The 22,073-nt window shown below is 35.5% G+C and overlaps 1 protein-coding gene and 1 long non-coding RNA gene across 2 annotated transcripts; one reads left to right on the top strand and one right to left on the bottom strand.

The window, feature by feature from the left end:
• The first annotated feature begins 2,139 nt into the window (after window positions 1-2,139).
• LOC126587762 (uncharacterized) lies at window positions 2,140-5,256 on the top strand. The gene is made up of 2 exons (XR_007611218.1): window positions 2,140-3,383; window positions 3,521-5,256. It is a non-coding gene; the product is annotated as an uncharacterized LOC126587762 (long non-coding RNA).
• A 142-nt stretch (window positions 5,257-5,398) lies between these two features.
• Window positions 5,399-6,886, bottom strand: LOC126587761 (cold-regulated 413 plasma membrane protein 1-like). Its single transcript, XM_050252834.1, has 4 exons — window positions 6,600-6,886; window positions 6,150-6,257; window positions 5,984-6,054; window positions 5,399-5,844 (listed from the first exon to the last, which is right to left on the bottom strand). Exons 1-4 carry the CDS (start codon window positions 6,776-6,778, stop codon window positions 5,591-5,593), a joined length of 612 nt encoding a protein of 203 aa, XP_050108791.1. The 5' UTR covers window positions 6,779-6,886; the 3' UTR covers window positions 5,399-5,590.
• Window positions 6,887-22,073: the final 15,187 nt, after the last annotated feature.

Genomic DNA, 22,073 nt, shown 5'->3' on the forward strand with positions numbered 1-22,073 from the left:
ATTATTATTATTTTCTAGGAAATTATACAGATTTTACGGCGAGGGGTTAAAACTTTTAAGAAATGAAACGATTTTAAAAAGCTTTGTTTTTGCCCACTCACACTTTCTGTTTTGCGCCCCTCCAGGTTTTAGGTAGAAGTTCTTGGTGGATCACGAGGATTTCGACGAGGGTTCTGACAGAACATCACAATGTAGGATCACCTTTGGGTGTTGTATAATTAGTACTTGTCCTGCTTGACTGCATCTAGGATATTTATGCTCTGGTTGTGTATTTCACATTTAATCTCGCACTAGCACTCTATCTTAGCTATTACTGCTAGTAGTTTGGTTTTTATTCATTCATATTTCCCTTATATCTTTATTGCTTCCGCACTGTGCACATGGCTACGTCACCCTCACGTGACGGCCAACATGCCTCGATATAGGTCGGGGTATGTTATTTTAGCCCTTAAAGATTGGAACAACTTGAACACATCTTCAAAAGGGGCTGAATCCGAAATAGGCCATCTGAGGCTCCAAAACTCGCAATCAAGCCTAAAATGTCACTTTTCCAGCACTACGTATTGCTCCTTTATTCTATCGCTAGAAAATAATCGCTTGACAGAAAAAAAATCTGATATTTTGATACGATCAAGCTAAGTGACTCACAAATGTCCTCTAATTGGAATTACTCCAAAATTCATCCATTTGATCATGTTTTGCCCTTGAGGAAGTTGAAAGTCCTATATTGGAAATACAATTCAAAGATCAAAATCGTTCCAAAATAAACTAAAATTAGGGTAAGATATGCAATATAATATTGACTCATCAAATACCCCAACTTAGGTTTTTCCATGTCCTCAAGCAAAACAAGATCAAACGATCGCAAAAACTTAACAAACTAGACACTTAGTTAAAACTTAACTAAGACAAAATTTCCACCTTCAAATCGCAACCCATAGAAAATGTTAAAAACTAGAACATCTTTTCAAAAGTTCCAATGAATCCCACCACAAAGTCTAAGCCATTTAAAGCTACTTAGAAAAGAATTCATGAATTTCATTTGGCGTAAAGTGAACCAATAGATTTGAGGAGACTCGATTAAAATCCTTACATGTCGTCCTCTTTATTTAGTACTTTACACACTTATATATTCATTTATTTTTTCGAATTTTTTCTTCATATATATATTTTCAGTAACAGTAATAGTCATGCAATGTCAGTTTACTTAAATTTTCAATCCAACCCATATAACGAGCTTTAGGTCAATGACTCCGAAACCACCAGGGGCTTTAGGGTACTAGGTATAGTACACCCCTAAAGACTTTTTAACTCGAGCTGAAAGGCTATGAAATCAACCACCCACCATGTCCCATGCCAAGACTTTACCATTTGATGCGAGAATCACGATTGATTAGGCAAGACTGGCCTAGTTACTAAGCAAAGTCTCGGTGGAACAATTATTACATTATTTGTAACACATACTAAACTTTACTTTATTTCAAACAAAAAATTAAAACTAAAAATAACTTAGACGAAAAATAAGTGCTTCAATCTCACTTCTCATAAACCACGTTGGTGTGATGTGCAAATTTCAAAGTATAACTCATGAATTAGTGTTTGAGCAAAAACAAATAGAAAAAAGGACTCTGCTACGAGATTAGTCTTCACCATGTCCATTTGTTCTAATGTTTAAAATAAACTATGAATATTAACTAAAAAAGAATGAAAATATTTTTAACCAACTAAAAAATTAAAAATTCTTAAATTTACTTTCCTACCCCAAACTTAATTCACGCATTGTCCCCAAGTAATAAAAGAGATCAAAGAAAAGACATTAAAAGAAGATTATAAAAAAAAAAAAAAAATCTAACAACTTGACTGAAATAAAGAAAATAAAACAAAAAGAAAAATAAAAATAAACACAAAGGAAAGATGGTACCTGGGCTAAAAATGGAGTCCAAGATGTGGAGAAAACAATTGGGGCCTACTCGAGGCAATCCAACAAGAACCTTAGCAGCCCACAGAAGGAGAAAAGAAATGGCTTGAAAATAATAGTCACACACCATCAAGGAGATTCGAGTAGCTTGCCAAAAGGTTAATATACACGGATCCACTTGCACCATTCCCACGTGTGAAGGAAACCTAGCAGCTGCCTATTTAAGAAACTTTTAACACCTCGCCGTTTCCAGACAACCTCTCTCTCTCTAGATTTTCCCTGCAATCTCGAGCCCAGCGCCCATTCCTACAAACCCTAGCTGCTTAGTGCATCAATACTTCGCTCCGATTTCTCTCCCAGCCCTCTCTCTCTCTCCCCTCTCTCTCTCTCCAACTACTTTGGCTAAAGCTAGTAGGTAGGAGCCACCACTAAGTTCTTATGTGTGAGCATTGGAGAATAACAGGTCTCTTCTCAAAGCAATTGAAGAGTCAAGGACTCCTATCACTGCATTTTCTGAAAATAATGCATCTTCAACGTGGTGTTTGGATGGACCTTTTAAGATCCTACAAAATTTTCAAAGAAATGAAAATTTTGGTACTATTTTTACAAGGTGAATCACTCGGAAGCACAAAATCAGAGGAAATTTTTTGGTACTTCTCATACTTACGAGGATTCACCTTGTTGTAAGATCTTAATAAGTTCATCCAAACACCATATTGAGGATGCATAGTTTTCAGAAAATACAATGATACAAGTCTTTGATTCTTCTCTTGGAAGCTCATTGTCATCTATGAAGGTTTTCATCCCCTTCTGAACCAAATTTGCTATACAATTGCTCTGTAAGTTTTAGCGTGTATTTCATCTTAAGCTCCGAAATGTATCGTATCGCCATGAATAGGTGATGGTGCGGTGGTGATATTATACTGCAGGCTAAAAGAGAGTTGGGAATGGCATGCGTACTTGGCTTATTGATCCTCGATTTTATATTATATATATGTTTTGATAATTATTTTAGTGAAATTTTGATATTTTGATATTTATTTTTAATGTAGGACTTGTGATTTTTTTTTTGTGAGCAAAAAATGATCAAACGGATGAATTTTGGAGTAATTCATGGATGTTTGTGAGTGCTTCAACTTGTTGTTTGTGTTGAAGTTTCAGATTTTTCTAGGCAAGGAAATAAGGAACTAGCGTGCGGTGCTGACAAAGAGGCGTTTTGAGTTTATTGGGGCTTTTTGGCTTCCAAAATAGTGTTCAGGTCTTTCTGCAGATATGTTCAGGACATCTAAAGCTTTAAAAAGATCCATCTGAGGCCTATTTTGAAGCTGATTTAGGGCCTGGACCTGGACGTGGTTGTTTGGTTGCTGGCAGATTTTCCTTATCAACTAGGGATTTTGTTTCCTAGTTTTTAGAAGACCGTTTTCTAAGAAGAATTTAAATTGTTGTAGTATAAATAAAGGGAGAGGTCTCGGGTTCTAGACTTGGGAGCAGCCTCTCCATAAATGGGGTAAGCCTAGCCGACATTCACCTCTCCCAGACCCTGTATAAAGCGGGAGCCTTGTGTACTGGGTACGACATTTTTTAGTATAAATAAAGGGGCAGGCCTAGGAATTCTCTACACAACTTAGGATTGCCGAAGCTCTGACAAATTGAATACTTAATTGTGGTTTCACTCTTTTTCTATTTGAATAAAATTCCTTTGTATTTTAATTATGAATATGCATAACTAACTCTCCTTTGTTAGGACGAAGCCATGAGCCTTAGCATGAATATGTAGTCTTTATTTAATTGCTTATGATATAATTATGCATGTATATTTTGAATTAATAATCATTGTGTTTAAACTGTCTTTATATCATAATGCTTAGCTACCATTAGAGTGTTTAGATAAGTAATCGGATGCAATTTCTGTTGTAATGTCACTGTGAAATTGAGGAATGCTTCTTGTCATTGATAATTGTAAGTGCACTTAGGGTGAAAGTCACATCTTAAGGGTTGCATGATTTTTCAAATGGTTTTGCACAAAGCGTAATGAGTCATTGCTTGTTTGATATATGTTCTATCTTGAATGACACAAGTAGAATATACATTAGGAAAACTTAACCTTCAAAGTTGCATGTGTAATTTTTAAGTTATGATTTTGTTTCTGCTAAAGTTAGGTTTACCACCTTCTGGTTTGGGAGTTTCATTTGTTTTCCTTGTGAGAATACATGCCTCCACCAATGTCTATATAGTGTGCAGTTGCAGAAAGATGAGTGTGCGGGTGCAAAGCCAAGAGCTTGTGCCTGCCAACATAGCACCAAAGAGTGCAGACATGCAGAGAGAAGCTCTCCTATCTGATCAAGCCATTACACAGTTGTTAAATAAGGATATTCCGAAGAGAAGTCACCTATCATTACATTTTTTTTTAAAAATTATGCATCTTTAACGTGGTGTTTGGATGTACTTGTTAAGATCCTTAGATTTACAAAATTTTCAAAGAAAAAGAATTTTGGCAAATTTGTTACAGGGTGAATCATTCGGAAGTACAAAAAATCAGAGGGAAATTTTTGGTAGTTCTGGTTTCACCTTCTGAGGGATTCACCTTATAAAAAGTCAATAGGAAAAAAATTTGTTGCTTTAAATATTCTTTACATTGTAGGATCTTGGCAAATTCAATCCAAACACTATCTTGAGGATGCATAGTTTTCAGAAAATACAATGATACGAGTCTTTGATTCCTCAATTGCTTTTAGATGGTGATCTTTCTGCTCTTTTTGGAAGCTCATTATCATCTATAAAGGATTTAATCCCCTTCTGAACCAAATTGCTATACAAATGCTATGTAAAGTAGTACCGTGTATCTTCACCTTAAAGCTCAAATATGCATCGTATCGCCATGGATAGGTAACATACTCCACATATTCTTTGGTGTTGTGGTGATAACTTACTGCAGGCTGAAAGAGCTGGAAATGGCATGAGTACTCAACTCATCAACGACTCTCTTCTTGTACGAACATGTGGAGGCTCTTCCTTAACTGGAGTCCTATATTCCTGCGAAGCAGTTTCCTTCTACCTTTGACGTGAACGCAAAACTCAAAGGACAAGGTTAAAAAACAATTGCTAGTTCAGTGTCGGTTCGAAGGAACGAAGGTGATTTTTGCCTTGCCTTGTAATAAAGTTGAAAAGAGTTGGAAGGGTGATTGGTTGTGCCTATACTTTTTCTTTTGTGGACTTACCTTCATGTACAAGCAGTATGTTCATTGATACGCACATTTATAATTTTAATCTATTTGTCCACATGCTTAGTTCGAGCATCGAAAACAAGATGGAAAGAAGAGGGTTGTCCCTTTTATGTGTGTGCCATGTTAGTTTTGAGCGTATTAGCAAAGGTTTGGCAAGCTGTGCTGTCCACGTAGTAATGCCACAGGATGAACACACTGGGAAGAGACACTGGACATTATGAATGTATGAATTACATATGCACGCAAATACAAGAAGTACGAAAGATGAACCGCATCTTCAACAAGGTTTCAGCTCACATTTTCATGATTACAAACAATACGACATGCACGCAAATACAACGAAGGTATGAATTACATGAATTAACGACACAAAAAGGAACTTGAGAAAATGTAGAAACTCAAAAACACTCCAAATGAATCATGATGGCAAGCATGGCAGTGAAAGTTTCTATAAGATATAAAGTACAATGGCCCAAACAGGGTAGACGAACAGAATGATTATGCCAACAGTGTTCGATATTCCACCAGCTTTGGTGAAAGCGTCTCTGAACCCACCAGCTGCCCGGATGTGTTCTTGCAGCAAATAACCGGCGATGAGAAGGCATATTACAACACCAATCCAGTCGCCTCTCAGAGTGTTCGCAAATAAACTAGGAGCAACCACTATAAGAAGAATCAACGCTGCGGGCAATTCCAGCCACTCTGGAGGTTATAATCATAGTTAGTGACCACAAGCAGTAAACAGAAGGTGATTAGGATAAAGTGAGCAACAAATTCTAGGTCATAAACTTGGAAGCATAGACATGTTCGATCAGCAGTGGGAATAAAAACTATATTTTACCTGGGAAACGTTTAGGGAAGAAAAGCCGTAAGACAACACCAACGAGAGCAATCCATTTTCCAATCTCTCCCCTGGAAAAATAAAGATTTTTAGGGAATAGAACGAACCAAAAACACCGACAACAGGAAATATATAACTTGTACGGTACGTATGTGTGGAAAATAACCTGAAGATGTTGAACAATATTGAAGGAAGGGTAAAGAAAATGTAGGGGATCAATAGCCCTGTAAGAATGTTCGATTTCCAGTTTGTTCGATCCAAGATCAACAGATAGCTACAGTCAACACAGAAACAAATATGTGAGGTTTATATATTTTCCCAAATCAGTACAAGTGAAATTAAAATATCACACAAAGCACAATTAAGAACATAAAAACTAAACCAAACTAACATAATTTACATAAAAAAACTTGGAAAACTGAATCATAAAATAACAGAAAAACAGTGATCTAAACTATTGAAAACTAACGAAAAAAGTTCAATACAGGATCTGAAAAATTGCATCTCTAAAAAATAACAATAACCCAGAAAAATATCAGTTACCATGAATTTAAGACCTCCAAGATCATCCAAAAATCTTAACATCCAATCGAAAACAAGGAGAGAGAAGACATACATTGCAGCAAACGAAGCAACCCATTTGAGAAAAGCAGTTCCGAATCCCAAGCTGCCGAGGCGGACGGCGTGGCCGGCGAGCTTCTTAGCAGCAGCGCCGAGCTCTTTGAAATCGCTGCTGATCAAATCGGCGGCATCAGATTCAGTCATCATCTTCAAGTAGCTCTGTTTTTTTGCCATCTAGAGGAACAGGGACAGGGGAAGACAGGAACAGAGTTACCAGAAAGGGCAGAGACAGTGGAAGGGATAATTGGATTTGACCTTCAATTGCTGTATTTGTAAGGATCTAAATAAAAGATCTATAACATTATTGCCGCCGCGTGGCAGAGCAGCTGCACCACTAATGTAAAGCAAGTGGTGAATTTGTATTTAATTTGGAAAAATGATTCTCGTTGGATTTTTTTTTTCTTAAGATTTTAAGAATTTTATAATCATAATCGTTTAATATATATCGTGCGATTAAAAGAATTTATATATTATTTATATTTAATTTTAAATTTTAAATTTTAAAATAATTTATGAACATATAATATACAATAAACTGTTACGATCAATAAAAAAAAATTTCGGCGATAATCTTTTTCCTTTAATTTGTATTTGCACCAGGTCGGTCGACATGACACCATGTGGCTTGTCACATAGTTGGGACCTACTCCTTATCTCCTTATTAATAATTTTCTCAAGCTACCTATTAATAATTTTTTTGTCAATTAAAAAAATTAAATTAATCCTGACAACAAAATTTAAATAAAATAGCTAAAATAAAAGTTATGAATATGGTACAAAATAATTTTAGTTATTTTTTTTTTCCAAAAGCATAAATCATATCAGTAAATTTTTAGTGATAAAATAATCTGAAGGTTGTCACTAAATTTTTTAACGAGTATTTTATATTTTCTCTTTTTATAAATTTTGTGTTTAACTTTTTAATATATACAAGCATTATATGTATACATTTCTAGTTATATTTGATTGTTTTGTGCTTTCTGTAAGTTATTGAGGCTTGACGAAACATATTTATATGATATCCATTGAACTTCATTTTCAGGATATAAAGTAGATTATCCTTTGTGATCTACTTTGAATTTAATTATATATTTGGAAAAATTGTATACGTTGACACCTTTATCATGAATGGTATTTGAAAGGGAGATTATATTCACACACCCCAAATTACTTCTCTCACACCTTTTTAATTTTTTAATATTTTTCTATCAAGTGTTAGTGGTGTGTAGAAAATATTAAAAAATTAAAAAGGTGTGGGAGAAGTAATTTGGGGTGTGTGAATATAATTTCTCTATTTGAAAATGACCGTTTCAATTTAGTTTTCATTTGTAAGTGAGAGATTTTAAGTTAAATTTTTATAAATAATGAGTTTGAGAATAATTATTATTAAGAGTTAAGTCCGGATAACTGCCTAACCTTTAGGGATGATTCTAAATTAGTCCTAACCTTTCAAAACATTCCAAATAACTACTTTAAGGTCTTAAAGTTTCAAAAATGAACATCTATTAGGTTCATTCAGTGATGACATGGATAAACATTAAGTGTGTTTAAACTCTCAAGTCATTTATTGAGAGAATATCCAAATTGGCCTCATTTAGCCAAATAAATTTATGGTTTAACTTAGTTAAAATGAGTCAATTTGGGAGATTAGAATCCCAAAGACGTCGATTAGTGAAAACCAACTTTAGTGTTTATCCACCTCATTATTTAATGCTATCAAAGTCATCACTTAGTGTGGCTAAAATATATGGTGACCTACCAAATGCCTAGTTTTTTTTTTTTTTAAATTTAGGTAGTTATTTAGAATGTTTTAAAAACTTGAGATTAATTTAGGAGGGTGTATTCAATTAGGAATCTAAGAGAGTTTAATGTATTTATTAACTCCCATGAATTTCATGAATTTTAATTGATTCACATAAAATTCGGCGAATTGTACAAAGATTTGATATGAAATTTGTTATGAAGTTCAATGGAGTTTTATGAAGTCTAATAGATTCAGTGGGCAATTTTTGATTTTTTTTTTTGGTAAGAGTAAATCTTTATTTAACTCATTAGACTGCAAGCCACAAATTCAATTCTTGCACATATTATATGGTTAGCTAAACTTTTGCCTCTCAAGTTATTCATTTTTTTGGCCACTTAGTACTACGATCTAGTGGTATTTCTTTTTACTTGTAAGTGAGAAGTCTTAGGTTCGATTTTTACCAAAGACAAATTTAAACCAATCGTTTGTTCAAAAAAAAAAAAAATCTTTATGAGCTCTATCCAATCCAAGCAAAAAAAAAAAAAACACAATATACCTTGAAGCTATATCAAGAAGTCTAGGTTCGCCAAAAACCAATAAGCAATACACAAGAAGTCTAGGTTCGCCAACAACCAAAACCAATAAACTTTATAGAATAAGAAGGGATGAAGAATATATACTTTACAATATATCACAGTAGAGAAATCATCATCAGTTCTCATCTCGGACTCCCGCTAACACTACTTCTGCTTGTGTCTTGTATGGAAATGAAGGTGTAGACTTAAAAATTGTCAATCGTGATTTGAATATATACACAAAATATTCTCTTGACCACATTTCTCGAAGAAGCATGGCGAAGATTGAACAATTCTAGTGAATTTTCGGGGCCACGCCCTTGACCAGAAAAATCTTGGAGGTGATATCAAACACTTCAAAAAGAAGCTAAAAACTGATGACGATTTGCAAATCCACAATCGACCAAGAAAAGCTTACTTGGATGAACACGGAACCTATCGATAAAATCTAATAGTATAACAATAGAGGCTTAAGAAATAAAAATATGTACTTTGCGGCACTTTAAGTCCATTCCTCCGTGATAAACATCAAACAACACTTTTGAATCATGGGTCCAACCTTCCCATCTACTAAAAATGTATATGCATTCCAAATCAAGGTTACACGCAGCCCATACATTTTGTGATATTATCTATGACGATCACCATGACTACTAACTTTACATCCTTTTACCATTGTTGGTATATGTGTGCCATCAATTGCTCCAATACAACTCCACATTAAATATAAGAGTTTATATGGTGTATCTTTTTACAATGATAACAACAAAATTAACAAGAACACTATATATATATGGGATAGGATCAATGGACAAATATTTTTACATTTCTTTATAGCCTTTAGATTTTATAACATCCAAGGGTTCTTATTAATTCATTTAATACTATGAATGCTTGCGTGGATTTTAACTAATAAAGTTAAAAAAAAAGAAAAGAAAAAGAAATCTTAGCTGTAATCGTGAAAATGAGGAATGTGGTTTGCAACGTCCCTCTCCCCCAGGTCTACAACTTCCCTACTCGAATATTCATTAGGTAAGCAAAACAAAATACTAATTCTATATTATTGTTCATATAAGTAGGGTGATCAAATTAGGCTTTGGAATTTTTATTTTATTTTTTATTTTATTTTTAGTTTTGTCAATTCATGTATTTGACAAGTTCTTTTCAAATCTAACAAACAAATATCTCAATATGCTGTCCATATGTTTCGATTGAAAAATTGTTGAAGCATGGTAACGAAGTGAGGCAAGAAAATCGATATCTAACTAATCTAGAACCAAAAGCATACATTCTCATAGGTACTGCATGAACATTACATAAGCTACCCTTTCGAGTTCAATTGAGATTCAAAACATATGACAGCGTATTGAGATAGTTGTTTGTTTGATTTGAAAAAATAAAAGAGTAGAAAAATCTTCAAATACATGAACAGACAAAACTAAATTTTTTTTCCAAATCTGAATTTAATCATCATACATATACGAACAAGAATATCGAATTTAGGTTTTTGTCTTGCTTACCTAATGAGATTCAAGCATGGAAGTTGCAGACCTGGGAGAGATAGGAGGTTGCAGACCAGGGGATGGAGGTTGTAAAGACCTCCTTTAGGGTTTCTTCCTTTTTATTTTATTTTTAGTTTTCTTTCCAATTTTTTTTTTAAGTTTTATTTTTATCTTTAATATTAGTTAAAATCTACATAAGTATTCATGACATTTAATGAATAAATAAGAACCATTTGGATGTTATAAAATTTAAAGGCTACAAAAAAATGTAAAAATGTTTGTAAAAATATTTGTGCTTTGATCCTATCCCTATATCTAGTAGCGGAGCCAAAGTGGATGCAATGGGATTCATTGACCCCAATAAGTTTGTTGGACCACCCTTTTTCTTTCAGTGCAAAGAAGAGAAAAAATGGGAAGAGCATTGCTTTGGTTTTTCGAAGAATAAAGAAAAAGAAGGGTTGATGTCTTTGGTTTTATAATGGGAGAGAAGACAAAGCCTTTTATTTTGGCAGCATCCAATATATATTAAAGCATTTGTTATTGTTTGGACCCGATTTTACACTATCAGTTTGTGCTATCAAGGCCGTTGATGAACATAAATCTCAAACGTTGGATGACAAAATGGTTAAGATAATTATTATTGAAGGATATATTGTGACGTTAATCATGATATTATCTTTTAATGGTGAAATATCTTGATATTTTCTTGTACAAGATGAGATGCGAATTATATCTCCAACTTGAAAGCGAGCAGTACAGTTCAATTTAATTTGGGATTCAGACGTGCAGATGATTAGAGCATCAAAGTATTTTATCAAGAGTCCTAATACGTTACTGCAGTGTTGGCAAATGGATACAGATTGGCATAGATATTAGTGCAAGATGAGGATGCCAAATTGGAGTAATCAAAATAAGGTGATGTGATGGTAACAGGATGGTTTTGCAGATAATGCAAAACTACCAACCATGATATTTTGTTTTTTATGCATGCATGGGATGTAAGCATAATGAAAATAATAGTCTTGGATAATGATAATAAGAAGACTTTTATTTTGATAGGCTTTTATGAGGTTTGGAAAATCACGAACATCTATATGACTAGAAATAAAGTACTTTAACTATTGGATGAAATGCTTAGAGATAAAAAGGATTGGGACCACTAATCAGAATGTCATCCACATATACTAACACAGTGACAAAAACTAGGGCTTTGAGGATAAGGAGGCATCAAAATATGATTGTGTGAGTCCAAATGATCTAAGAGCTTAAAACACTTGTCAAACCGAGCCCTTGGAGTTTGTTTAAGATCATACAAGAATTTGTGAAGCCTGCAGACATGACTTGGAAAGTTAGGATCATAGAAGCCAATTGAACTGCATGTACATCAAAAGCTAACATAATTCTGCTAGGCTCTTGCTAAGGGCTTTCATTAGCAAGAAGGCCTTGACTATCAAGAAAAATATAGCCCCGTAGATAAACGACTTGGCATGTTAGGATCGCAAAGGCCAAAAGGTTATTACATGAATACTTCTTCCTTTAAGTCACCATGTAAAAGGCATTACTGATATGATCAAGTTGATTTAAAACCAATTGAACTGTACAACAAAAATTAGCAGAATTTTGATAGTTCCAACTTAGCTACATGACTAAATGTTTCCTAATAGTCAAGACCTTCTTGCTGATGAAAGTCCTTAGCCACGAGCCTAGCATAATTATTTTTTCTTTTAAAAAAGGGACCAGAGAGACTGAAAAATTAGGTCCTTAAATTATTTTCACTTTAAACAGATATTCATAATGATGTGCCAATGTAGCTAATGTAGATGGAAAATTTGGATGATCTTCTGACACACCCCGACCCGGAATGTCCACTAGAACTCCGAATCGAGCTGTGCTGGCTGACACTTGGAGAGTGACGAAGCCATAAAGTATAGTGATGTGGAAAATATGAATAAATTTAAACCTAAAAGTACCTAAAGACAAGAGTGCGCTGTGAGTGGGGATGAACCCATTTCACATGCGATGTCAAAGCATAAGTAAAGTACATTAGTGTGGGTAAAGATCATACCCTCAAAGGTAGCCACCAATACTGAGATTCGCCAAGAATCCTCGTCGATACGATCTTTCAGCAGCTAAAACCTGAAGGGGCGAAAAACAAGGGTGAGTGGGCCTGAAAATAAAGTTTTTAATAAAAACCTTTTGAAAACGTTATAATTCCTCGCCGTAAAACCCATATAATTTTCCAGAAAATAATAATACATACGTATTTAGAAATCATGCTTTAGAGTAGTGAAAACCAAGTATATGCCATGTCACGTATCTCAGCAATAAAATAAGTAAGCTAGGTGAAATAAATTAATGTAAAATGATATTCCAGCTGGAGTCACCTAACGTGACTTGTACGACTGAACCTATAGCTCATTAACCAATTCTTGTACACGAGTCGGAACCACCTAATGTGGTCTGTACGACAGGCTGGGTGTAAATAAATATGCTCAAGTGCTACGATCACGTGAAGGCTATGCGAAGTATCACAAGTCACCTACTAGTCGGAACCATCTAATGTGGTATGTACGATAGGCTGGCACCTGCTTTGGATTCAAGGTGAGCGTTTTGTGCGGGAGGTGAATGCTCACGTGAAGGCTGGCCCTGGCTTCAGGCGGAGCACTAACACCGGGGTGCAGGAAAATGAGCACTAAATGCATCTAAACATAACCATATCCACTGCAATCACTATCATCAATATATACTCATTTGAAGCTTACCTCGGCGTCCGCAACATCATGCAATAATATGCATATCTATACTAATGTATATACTAAAATTTAATGCAATTGACATGGCATTTAAAAACATAAATCCATTTAAAACAATTTCTGGAAAATGGAAAACATATATACGTGTATATATATATATATCAGAGAGCTTAAGGGGAGGGATCCCCATTTTTTGAAAAAAATGGGGATTAGGTGTGGGGCCCACTTCACATCAAATTTCAACGATCCGAACCATTTGCCTATTTAATTATCAATATCAAATTTCATATTTTCTTATATAACAAAGTATTCGTTCATTTCCTTGAACCCAATTAGATGTCTTAAACATTTCCAATTTAGCTAATATTTTGCAAGGATGATCTATGAATCGAGACTAACAAAATCGACGGTTTGGATCGTTGAAATTAGATGTGAAGTGGGCCCCACACCTAATCCCCATTTTTTTCAAAAAATGGGGATCCTTCCCCTTAAGCTCTCTGATATATATATATATATAGAAAACCAAAAGTCCACTCACCTGGAGTCCGCGCTACAACTCCCTAACACAAACATCAAGGCGTCACGAACGATCGGTGTCTAGAACAATTATCAAATCATGTCTTAGAATTCTTATCAATAGAATACGTAACTTACATATCCTATTCGGGAAGATCCGTATGTCAGATTCACGATCCGTAAGTTTCTAATATCCTCAAATATTACGTATTATAACATATCAAAGTTTGGTGACGATCCAACGGTCGGATCGTTGATTGCTATAATAATCAAACGGTGGACCTTAATGGAACTATGTTCAAATAACAGAAATTCGTCAATCGGACTTCACCAATGGAATCAGGGTATTCAAATTTTTCCTAGGAAGGTCAGGGGACGTCTTGGCCCATGCATCGCCGCAAGTGGCGGTTTGCCGCCCAGACTTGCCGGAAAAATCAACTATTTCCAAAAATTCTCAAATTTTACAAAAATGAAGATCTCAATGAGAGGAGTAACTTTCATACCTGTGACTAAGGCCAATTTGGCCTGGAAAAGCCCCAATTTCACGAAAATCCGTTGGAACCCTAGGTTTGGGTGTGTTTGATTCGTCCTCCAAACTCACTCCAACGCCTCCTCCAAGGCTTGGGCCTTGCTCCTAGGATTGAGGGGAATCCATTGGTAGTGGTTGTTGATAGAGTTAGCTTCACGATCATCGAATTTTTGCCGTGCACTCTCGAAACTCACGAGTTCCATTCTTCCTGAAATCAAGGCTAAATCTAGTGAAATTTGATTGGAAATGTAATATGGGAGGTCATGGAAGGTTTCTCAGGTGGTGGGTGGCGACAATTTGATGGAAAAACTGACGGAAACCGTAGGAAAAGATGGCTGAACCCGGTCGGGTCACGGGTCACGGGTCACGGGTCAATGGGGAACCCAACGGGTTCCTCTCCTTCTCCCCTTCTCTTATTGCCCTCCTTTCTCTCTCTCTTTCCATTGGTTCTCCTCCTTTTCTCCCTTCCTCATTGGTCTGGTTCCTCCTTCATTTCTCTCCTTTATCCTCCATCTCCACCGACCATCTTTCTTTCTTTCAATCTGGGCCACACACGTGGCTCCACCAGATTTTGCTCCAAAAATCTTGAGCATTCTAGAAATAAATAAATTTTCAATTTTTCCCTTGACTTCATTCGTTAATATCTCATTTGTTATAACTTCAAATCACGATTTGTTTATACCCACGCGTTCGTAGCAATAAGTACTACGAGGATACGCCAAGAAAAATTCAAAATAATTGGGGACGGGTCGTTACATCTTCGAACTTACTTTACATTATTTTTGTGCAACGGAGAATTCTGTCATTTTTGTTCAAATGGTATGTTTGCCCTATTCACTCATACCTGTATATTTGGTGATCTCCAAATACAATTTAGATGATCTTTATATTTTGATACAATTTAAATGAATTTAATATATTTCATACGTTTAACACAATTTTAAAAGCAGCGGCATCATGCTTGGACTCAGTTACTAGTAAATACTAATAAATAAATAAAGTAATGATTTTACTTGAAGTTCTTTCAACACACACATAGTTGAGTTGTCCTACTAGCTAGCTAGGGTTACACGAACCCACTACGTGTCAAGTGACTGGGCATGCACTAAAAACGTGTCAGCAATGCAGCTTCTCTTCAAATGCACACAAAATTAGGATAATCTACGTAATGTGTAGAAATAATCTATAAAAGCAATCCATTTTTCAGTCTCTCTGTTTGATAGAAAATGCAGATCATTTAAAAGAAATCTATTTTGGGTTTCAAATAGCTAGGTTGAAACCAAATTTAAGCACCGCTGTAGGAAGTGGAGATGCACAAATCCAAGTAACCTATAATAGAGCAAACACTTTTGTCCAAGCGAATAAGTATGTGACAATTGAGTTTTTAAAGATGAACCCTAGAAGGGTGTATTCATATTAATCGAGGAGATGACCTTTTAATATAGTAGAATTCTTCTTAAACCAGGAAAATACCAAAGATAGCTAGGAAGTAAGGTTGATCATCCTAGGAGTGTAATTACTTGCGGCGCATGCCAACCCTTAGATTGTAAGGATTCCAAGATTATAGAAAACTTACTGATTCCTTGCTAGATTAGGTTTCTATATCTTGTGGAAGAAGCATGGTCAATCTCAGCGAAGTCTTCGGTCTTCACTCATTGATTCTGGAACATAATGATGGTGGCATTTTTGCTTCATTTATTTAGTTTCGCATCGGAGGTTGTTGAGTCCATGAATGGACTTCTGATGTATGCGTATTTTGATCGGCCATACTCCGGCTCTGGAAAATCATAGTCCCACAATTGCTCGTAACTATGTATCTGAAAGGACTTGTTCCCTTTAGGGATGGATAGTTATCAAAGACCATGCCTTTCAGAGTAAGTTAGAATACGTATTGTTTTAATTATTCTAATGTGTGGCATCTTGGTTTCGAACATTGTGAACTTTGTAAATGTGTTGGCATACTTCGAGTTGCTCTGTATTCGGGCACATTACCTTATGAATCATGCCATCAATATCGCAATGATGAGGATTGTCTCAGTTGCGTATGCACAAAGAACGAGGCTCTGTCCGTTACTTTCTCAGCTAAGTTCAGCTGTTAGATTCGTTAATCCTTATGCGTGGCGATTCGTATTCAACTATGAGATGATCTCGATCCGTCGGATTTGTTGAAGATAAAAGTAAACTTCATTTATTTATTTATTACAAGCGATAATATAGGCTAAGATGAGAGTTTGAACCCGATTAGGGAGAAAGACCGTAATTGCCAGAGCAGTCTACTACTTGTGAACATAAAATGATCAGTTTGCATGATCATTTCTCTTATGGCAATCTTCATAGGCACCATTCTTGTCATGCTACCAGCTCAACTTGCATGGCTCCGGTAGGAGATATTTTCCGATAACACTCACCACACCTATTTCTCACTTGAATATCTTGGAATATGTCGAACCACTCAAATCGACATGGCCACTGAAAACTACAGTAGAATTGTGTTGTGTGAAAGAAATTATCTATATACTAAAACTCGGTTCCCACGACACTGTTTTTCTTGGCTCAAAGCGTTGATTTCTTTTTTGTGCAATGGAAAGTTGCTTTTGCCCATGTTGGGCACGCGTCTTTCATCCTTGGTCTGTTTGCTTCAAGAGTATTCTTGTCAGCTTCGCATTTTTTTCTTTTCGTTGTGGTGATTTTTTGATCTGGGCATTTCCCTTTTCGTCTGACCCTTAGCTTTTGTCAAATCCTCTGATTCTCTCAAATATGTTCACAAAATATTCACCTAAGAGATCTTGATTTTTGTTTTTGGAGGGATTTTCTTTGTGGTCTCTATTTTGAGGGGCAATGTGCATCTCTGTAAACCTAGGGGCATTGTGCATCTCTGTAAACCTAGGGTTGTGAGTGTTTGGGTGGAAACTCATAAAATTGGTTTCTAGGGTTCCTTAATCTGCAACCGGGGGGCTAAGATTTCACAGTATTTGTCTTCTTTTCCGTCTTGGATTCCGGAGTTGTCGCCTGATTTTTTTACGAATTTTTAGCCCACTTTGGGCCTAGCATGTGTTCAGATCTCAGGTATATTTTATGACAACTGTATTAGAGTGTAACAATCAATCACTTACATATCATGCTGTTTATATAGTGGTTCAAAGAATTCCAACAGCCTCATTCGCTCAATTTATACTCTTTGGATTTTATAGTGTAACAAATTTTTATAGCTTTGAAACATATTTTTTTATACGATTTCTAATTCCTCAGCAACGTGCAGACAATATATCTAGTTAGGTCTAAAATTGAATTCAAATGAGTGGTGAATGTGGAGTACTCGGACGCCAATATCATTCTCTTTAGATTTGTAGTGAAAGGTAAGGATCAAGTCTTTATCCGAAGACAACTATTTTCCATTGGAACATGTCTTATCTTCCGACGAAAAAGTCCTGCGTCACAAATGGTCATTGTGAAGGATAAAAATAAAAACAGTGTGCCTAGCCCTGTATGCTGGTTCCCTTCAAGAAATTGTATCTTGGTAGAAATTAAGAAATTAATAGCCAAAATTTAACATTCAATTTCACAAATGTCACTTTTTATAAAAATTTCAAATATAGTAGAAAACTCAGGTGAATAGACCTAAACCCCACAAAATTCAAAACCCATTTGCACAGACACTTGAATTGATCTCCTCGACATCTTTGGATTCTAATTCTCATTAGCATCTGAATTTTATCCGACTTTATGAAATCAATTGCAATCAATCTGATGTACCAATATCACGAGCAAATTCTTTTGCGTGATTTCAGTTCAGAGAAAGGGCGAAAGCTAAAGATCGAATGATTGCCTTCATGCAAAAATTCATGTTTTCTGTAATAAAAGAGTTGGCAATGCCGAGCCTCAGGGATTTACACAAAATAAACTCAAAATAGTTATATGTGCAAGTATACATATAAAAACTTGCTTATCTTGGTGTTGCTGGGATGTCCCTACATCTTTAGTGCACAATGTGCGGCTCACATGTTTGGTTCATGTAAGACAACCCACAGCCAGTTCCTTGCAAAATATTCAGTCGAACTGGCCAATTTATTGGGAAGGACCACCTGCTTTCGCATGTAACCAGTAATTCAGACTTGTATTCTCCATATGCGAACTCCATCATGCAAACAATAACCTTGCAGGCAAACCAGACCAAAACCTCCACACAATGATATTTGCTTGATTGAACTTGATTTCATTGGTATTGACTGGGAGCACTGTGACATCACAAAATGTGGTGGCCTCTCATTTTTCCTAAATTCCGATCTAATAGGGTTTTGTTATTTGTTTTTAATTTTGAGGGTATTTAGGTCTATATAAGTGGTTTTTTTTGCTATATTTGAAAGATTTTATAAAAAAATGACATTTATGAAATTATGTGTTAAATTTTGGCTATTATTGACAATTAGTCTTAAAATAATGCATCATATGTATATTTTTATGAGAATTGTTATCGGCACTCTAAAACTTTAATTGGACACTCCAAATATTTATATTTAGAAAAAAAAAATACACTTGTTAGGAATGCACAATTAATAAAATTTGTGGTGAACATATATGGGTTGATTATTGCAATTAATTTTCTCTCTACGTTAACATAGTCAGTAAATCACCTCAAGTATTTATTAACAAATTGATGTTCTCCCTATTTGTTGGTTTTCCTTGATCGTTAAAACTTTCATGGACAATAAGGAACAAAAATTGTACACAACTGAAAAATGAAAGAAAAATAAAACTGGGTACCCATGGACCCAGTGGGAAGGAATTTACTATCAAATAGTTGGGTGTGGGTAGGCCTAGTAATCTGGTAGATGGGTTTCGGTCATTATCTATCCACTTGCTAATGGGCATGGGTTGGTCCAACTCACCCTTTTTAGCCCAATGCCCAGGTATTGGTGAAGTAGACAACTAAAATCCATTGAAATTCCTCTCAATTCTATTAATTTTCTTCTCTTTGATTGGCGAGACACACCTCCAAACATGTAAAAGAAAAATAAAAGTTTACATTTTTATTTACATATTCCGGCGGGGAAGAGTATTTTACATTTCGCAATCGGAGTGCTTTCTAGCTCTTAATCTGTGGAGCAAAAAATAATTACAAAAATCTAGAATGCAACATATGGATTTTTTTACAAAGAAAGACAAGATTGTCTTCATTAAATGGGCAGGGCTCTCAAATAGCATACTCCTGCTCGACATGAAAAAGTCAAAGACATTAAAAGATATGATTAATTATTAAATCTTATCTTTAATACAATCCCAATTGATCCAACCATATCAGGTAAGAAATTCTTAGCACAATCAATTACGGATATACTCATTGTTGAACAACAAAAATATATAACATATAAAAAATAGAATCCATACAAATTGGGTCAAACTACAAGACAAAACAAAAGATATAATCCAGCCCAAAAAAATGAGGATGGGCTTTACATACAGATAAACATCCATAAATAAAATAAAAAAGAAAAAGAAAAGAAAAGAAAATATGTATTTCTTCCTACAAAAGGGGGAAGTAACATGCAATAAGGTCTCCTATTTTTCTGCAAGGCATGAAAAAACTGCTCAATTGGTGGGAGAGGTTAAGAGAAAGTGGCAGGAGGTCATGACCTCCATCTCCCCCCACGTAACAAATTCTAGAGCCATCCTAGGATGCCTATAAATAGGCATCAACTGCAGCAAGTGGGGAACAACAGAAAAAGAGAGGGGATACTCTGCAGAAAATAAGAGAGACTTTGAGAGAAAATACCAAAAGCAACGAAGTGCTGCCAGAAAAGAGAACAAGGAATTCAACCATTCGTGCTTTCGAGTCAAGAACCAAAGAAGAATATTCATCACCAGGTATGAAACAAGTTCTGTTTAAATTATTCTTTTTCTCTTGTTTGATGTTATGTTGCAGAAAGAACAAAAGGAGAGCAACACAAAAAGCATGGCAGTAGAGACCACTGCAGAGAAACAAATAAAAAAAAAAGTAAAGAAAAGGGAACACAGGCAAAGGTCCACAACAAATTTTTCTCTAATCCTTCTTTTAGCCTTTTTGGCTTTTGTCTCTTTTCTTGGCATTCTCCTGCACCAAACAAATGGAGATGGAGACTCTGAACAATCCACCGACTTCCCACTGACTATAGCATAAATAATCTTCAGAATCCCATGAATTTCTTAGGGGTGGCCTAGACCACCTTGTGAAGTTCCAACCAAGTCTAAATGGTCTATACCCCTCGCCAGATTGTCAAGTGCAGTTTCAAAGTTTTAAGCTTAAGTCTCTGAGAAGTAAGACAACAAGGAAGCAACATATACGAAGATGCAACTCAAGAGGAAAGAAATTATTTTGTTTGGTGTTTTCCTCACTACTCACGGGTACAAGATATGGAGGATGCCTTGAGCTTAAAATTCTATGAAAACCTATCGGGGATAAGAGTCCAAGAAAAAGGAGAAATTGGAAAAGAAGAAGTCTCCCTTTATACTTGTAAAGCTCCGACAAAGTTGATGATGTTTGTACAATTATTTCAAAAATAGACTAAAGTCAAAGTACAAGACTTTACCAAAAGAAAAGTTAAAGCATGGGACAAGTAGCTGCTATGTTGAAAAATGGTGCAACTATGTTTGAGGAAACATGCCGTGTAAAACACTTCAATATCAAACTACATTTACTCATGGATACTGAGGACAAAATGTTGTGGATGACTAAATGTTGATGAGAAAGAAAAGCAAGCAGGACAAAACTACCATGAACACGGCTATCATAAAACCACTCACGTGACATTCAAATGGAAAAGTATAGTGCTTATTCTGATTAAGCATGGAAGGCAGTACACAAATAGAAGCAAAAAGAAATGAGGGCGTCCTGCAAACTTTAGAGTGCAATTCTCACATTTGGAGCCATGAATCAACAATTGTCTTCAACAAACTCGGTACTGCAAAATAGTTTATCCGACAACCATGTCAAAAAACCAAGTCAAAAGGTACTGAAAGCTACTGATGATAAAGGAAAAGTTAAATAAATTTAGACTGCAAAAGCTACCAACATCAAATTAGGCTTATCATCTACCATTACACAAAAAGAAGGGTTTTACAACCCAACGAAGCTCATTACCTGAAGGAAACAACAACGAACTAAATCGAAGAGATGCCGTTGCCCGAGACGCCTGCACGAAAGAATTGATAAGTTCATCGCAGTTAGAGTTTCATTCCACTCCAAATACAGAACATAAACAAAACGAAAATGGGTAACCTACTTGATTTCTCCCCCTCTTCATTTTGAGTGTTCGATCCACCAAGGAAGCACACGAGCAAAAGAACAAGGCAGCAGAAAAATAAAGGTTCTCGTGACCTGCATAAAAAATATAAAAAAAAACCTTTGCGATTTAGGAGGAAAAGAGGATAAGTTGGAGCAATTCAAAAGAGTTTGAACTCCACCAATCTTACCCATCTTCGTTTGGAATTCAACGGCTAATAAACCCAAAAGGAATTTCAAAAAAAAAAAAAAAAGGAGGAAAACATTGCCAAATCGACGGGGAGCCCAAGTATATCAACATCACTGTTTGGAGGAATGAATACTGGAGCAGGGAAGATCTCTAATTGGGTTTTTGAACTGTGCATCCCACGTGGGACTTGGAGTCCCACTTTCTGCTTAAGAAAGAGACAAAGTCCTATTTCACTTTGAATTGTGCATCTCACGTGGAGAAGAAGAGGGGTTGTTGAACTCAGAAGCCTAAAAGTCACATAAAAAAGAGAGTGAAGCTTGCTGTCAGAAAACTTGGGTCAAATGGGTTCAAAGTCCCATGCTTAAATGGAGTTGAAAGTTCAAAAGAAAAAATATAAAAAAAAAA

This window comes from Malus sylvestris, chromosome 10 (assembly GCF_916048215.2).
Source record: "Malus sylvestris chromosome 10, drMalSylv7.2, whole genome shotgun sequence".
Lineage (NCBI taxonomy): Eukaryota > Viridiplantae > Streptophyta > Magnoliopsida > Rosales > Rosaceae > Malus > Malus sylvestris.

Excerpts from the sequence above, each read along its gene's own strand:
- LOC126587761 (XM_050252834.1), bottom strand. The coding sequence starts at position 6,778 with ATGGCAAAAAAACAGAGCTACTTGAAGATGATGACTGAATCTGATGCC. Across the intron at positions 6,258-6,599 it reads GTTGCTTCGTTTGCTGCAAT|CTATCTGTTGATCTTGGATC; the intron begins GTATGTCTTCTC and ends TGTTGACTGTAG. Across the intron at positions 6,055-6,149 it reads ATATTGTTCAACATCTTCAG|GGGAGAGATTGGAAAATGGA; the intron begins GTTATTTTCCAC and ends TTATTTTTCCAG.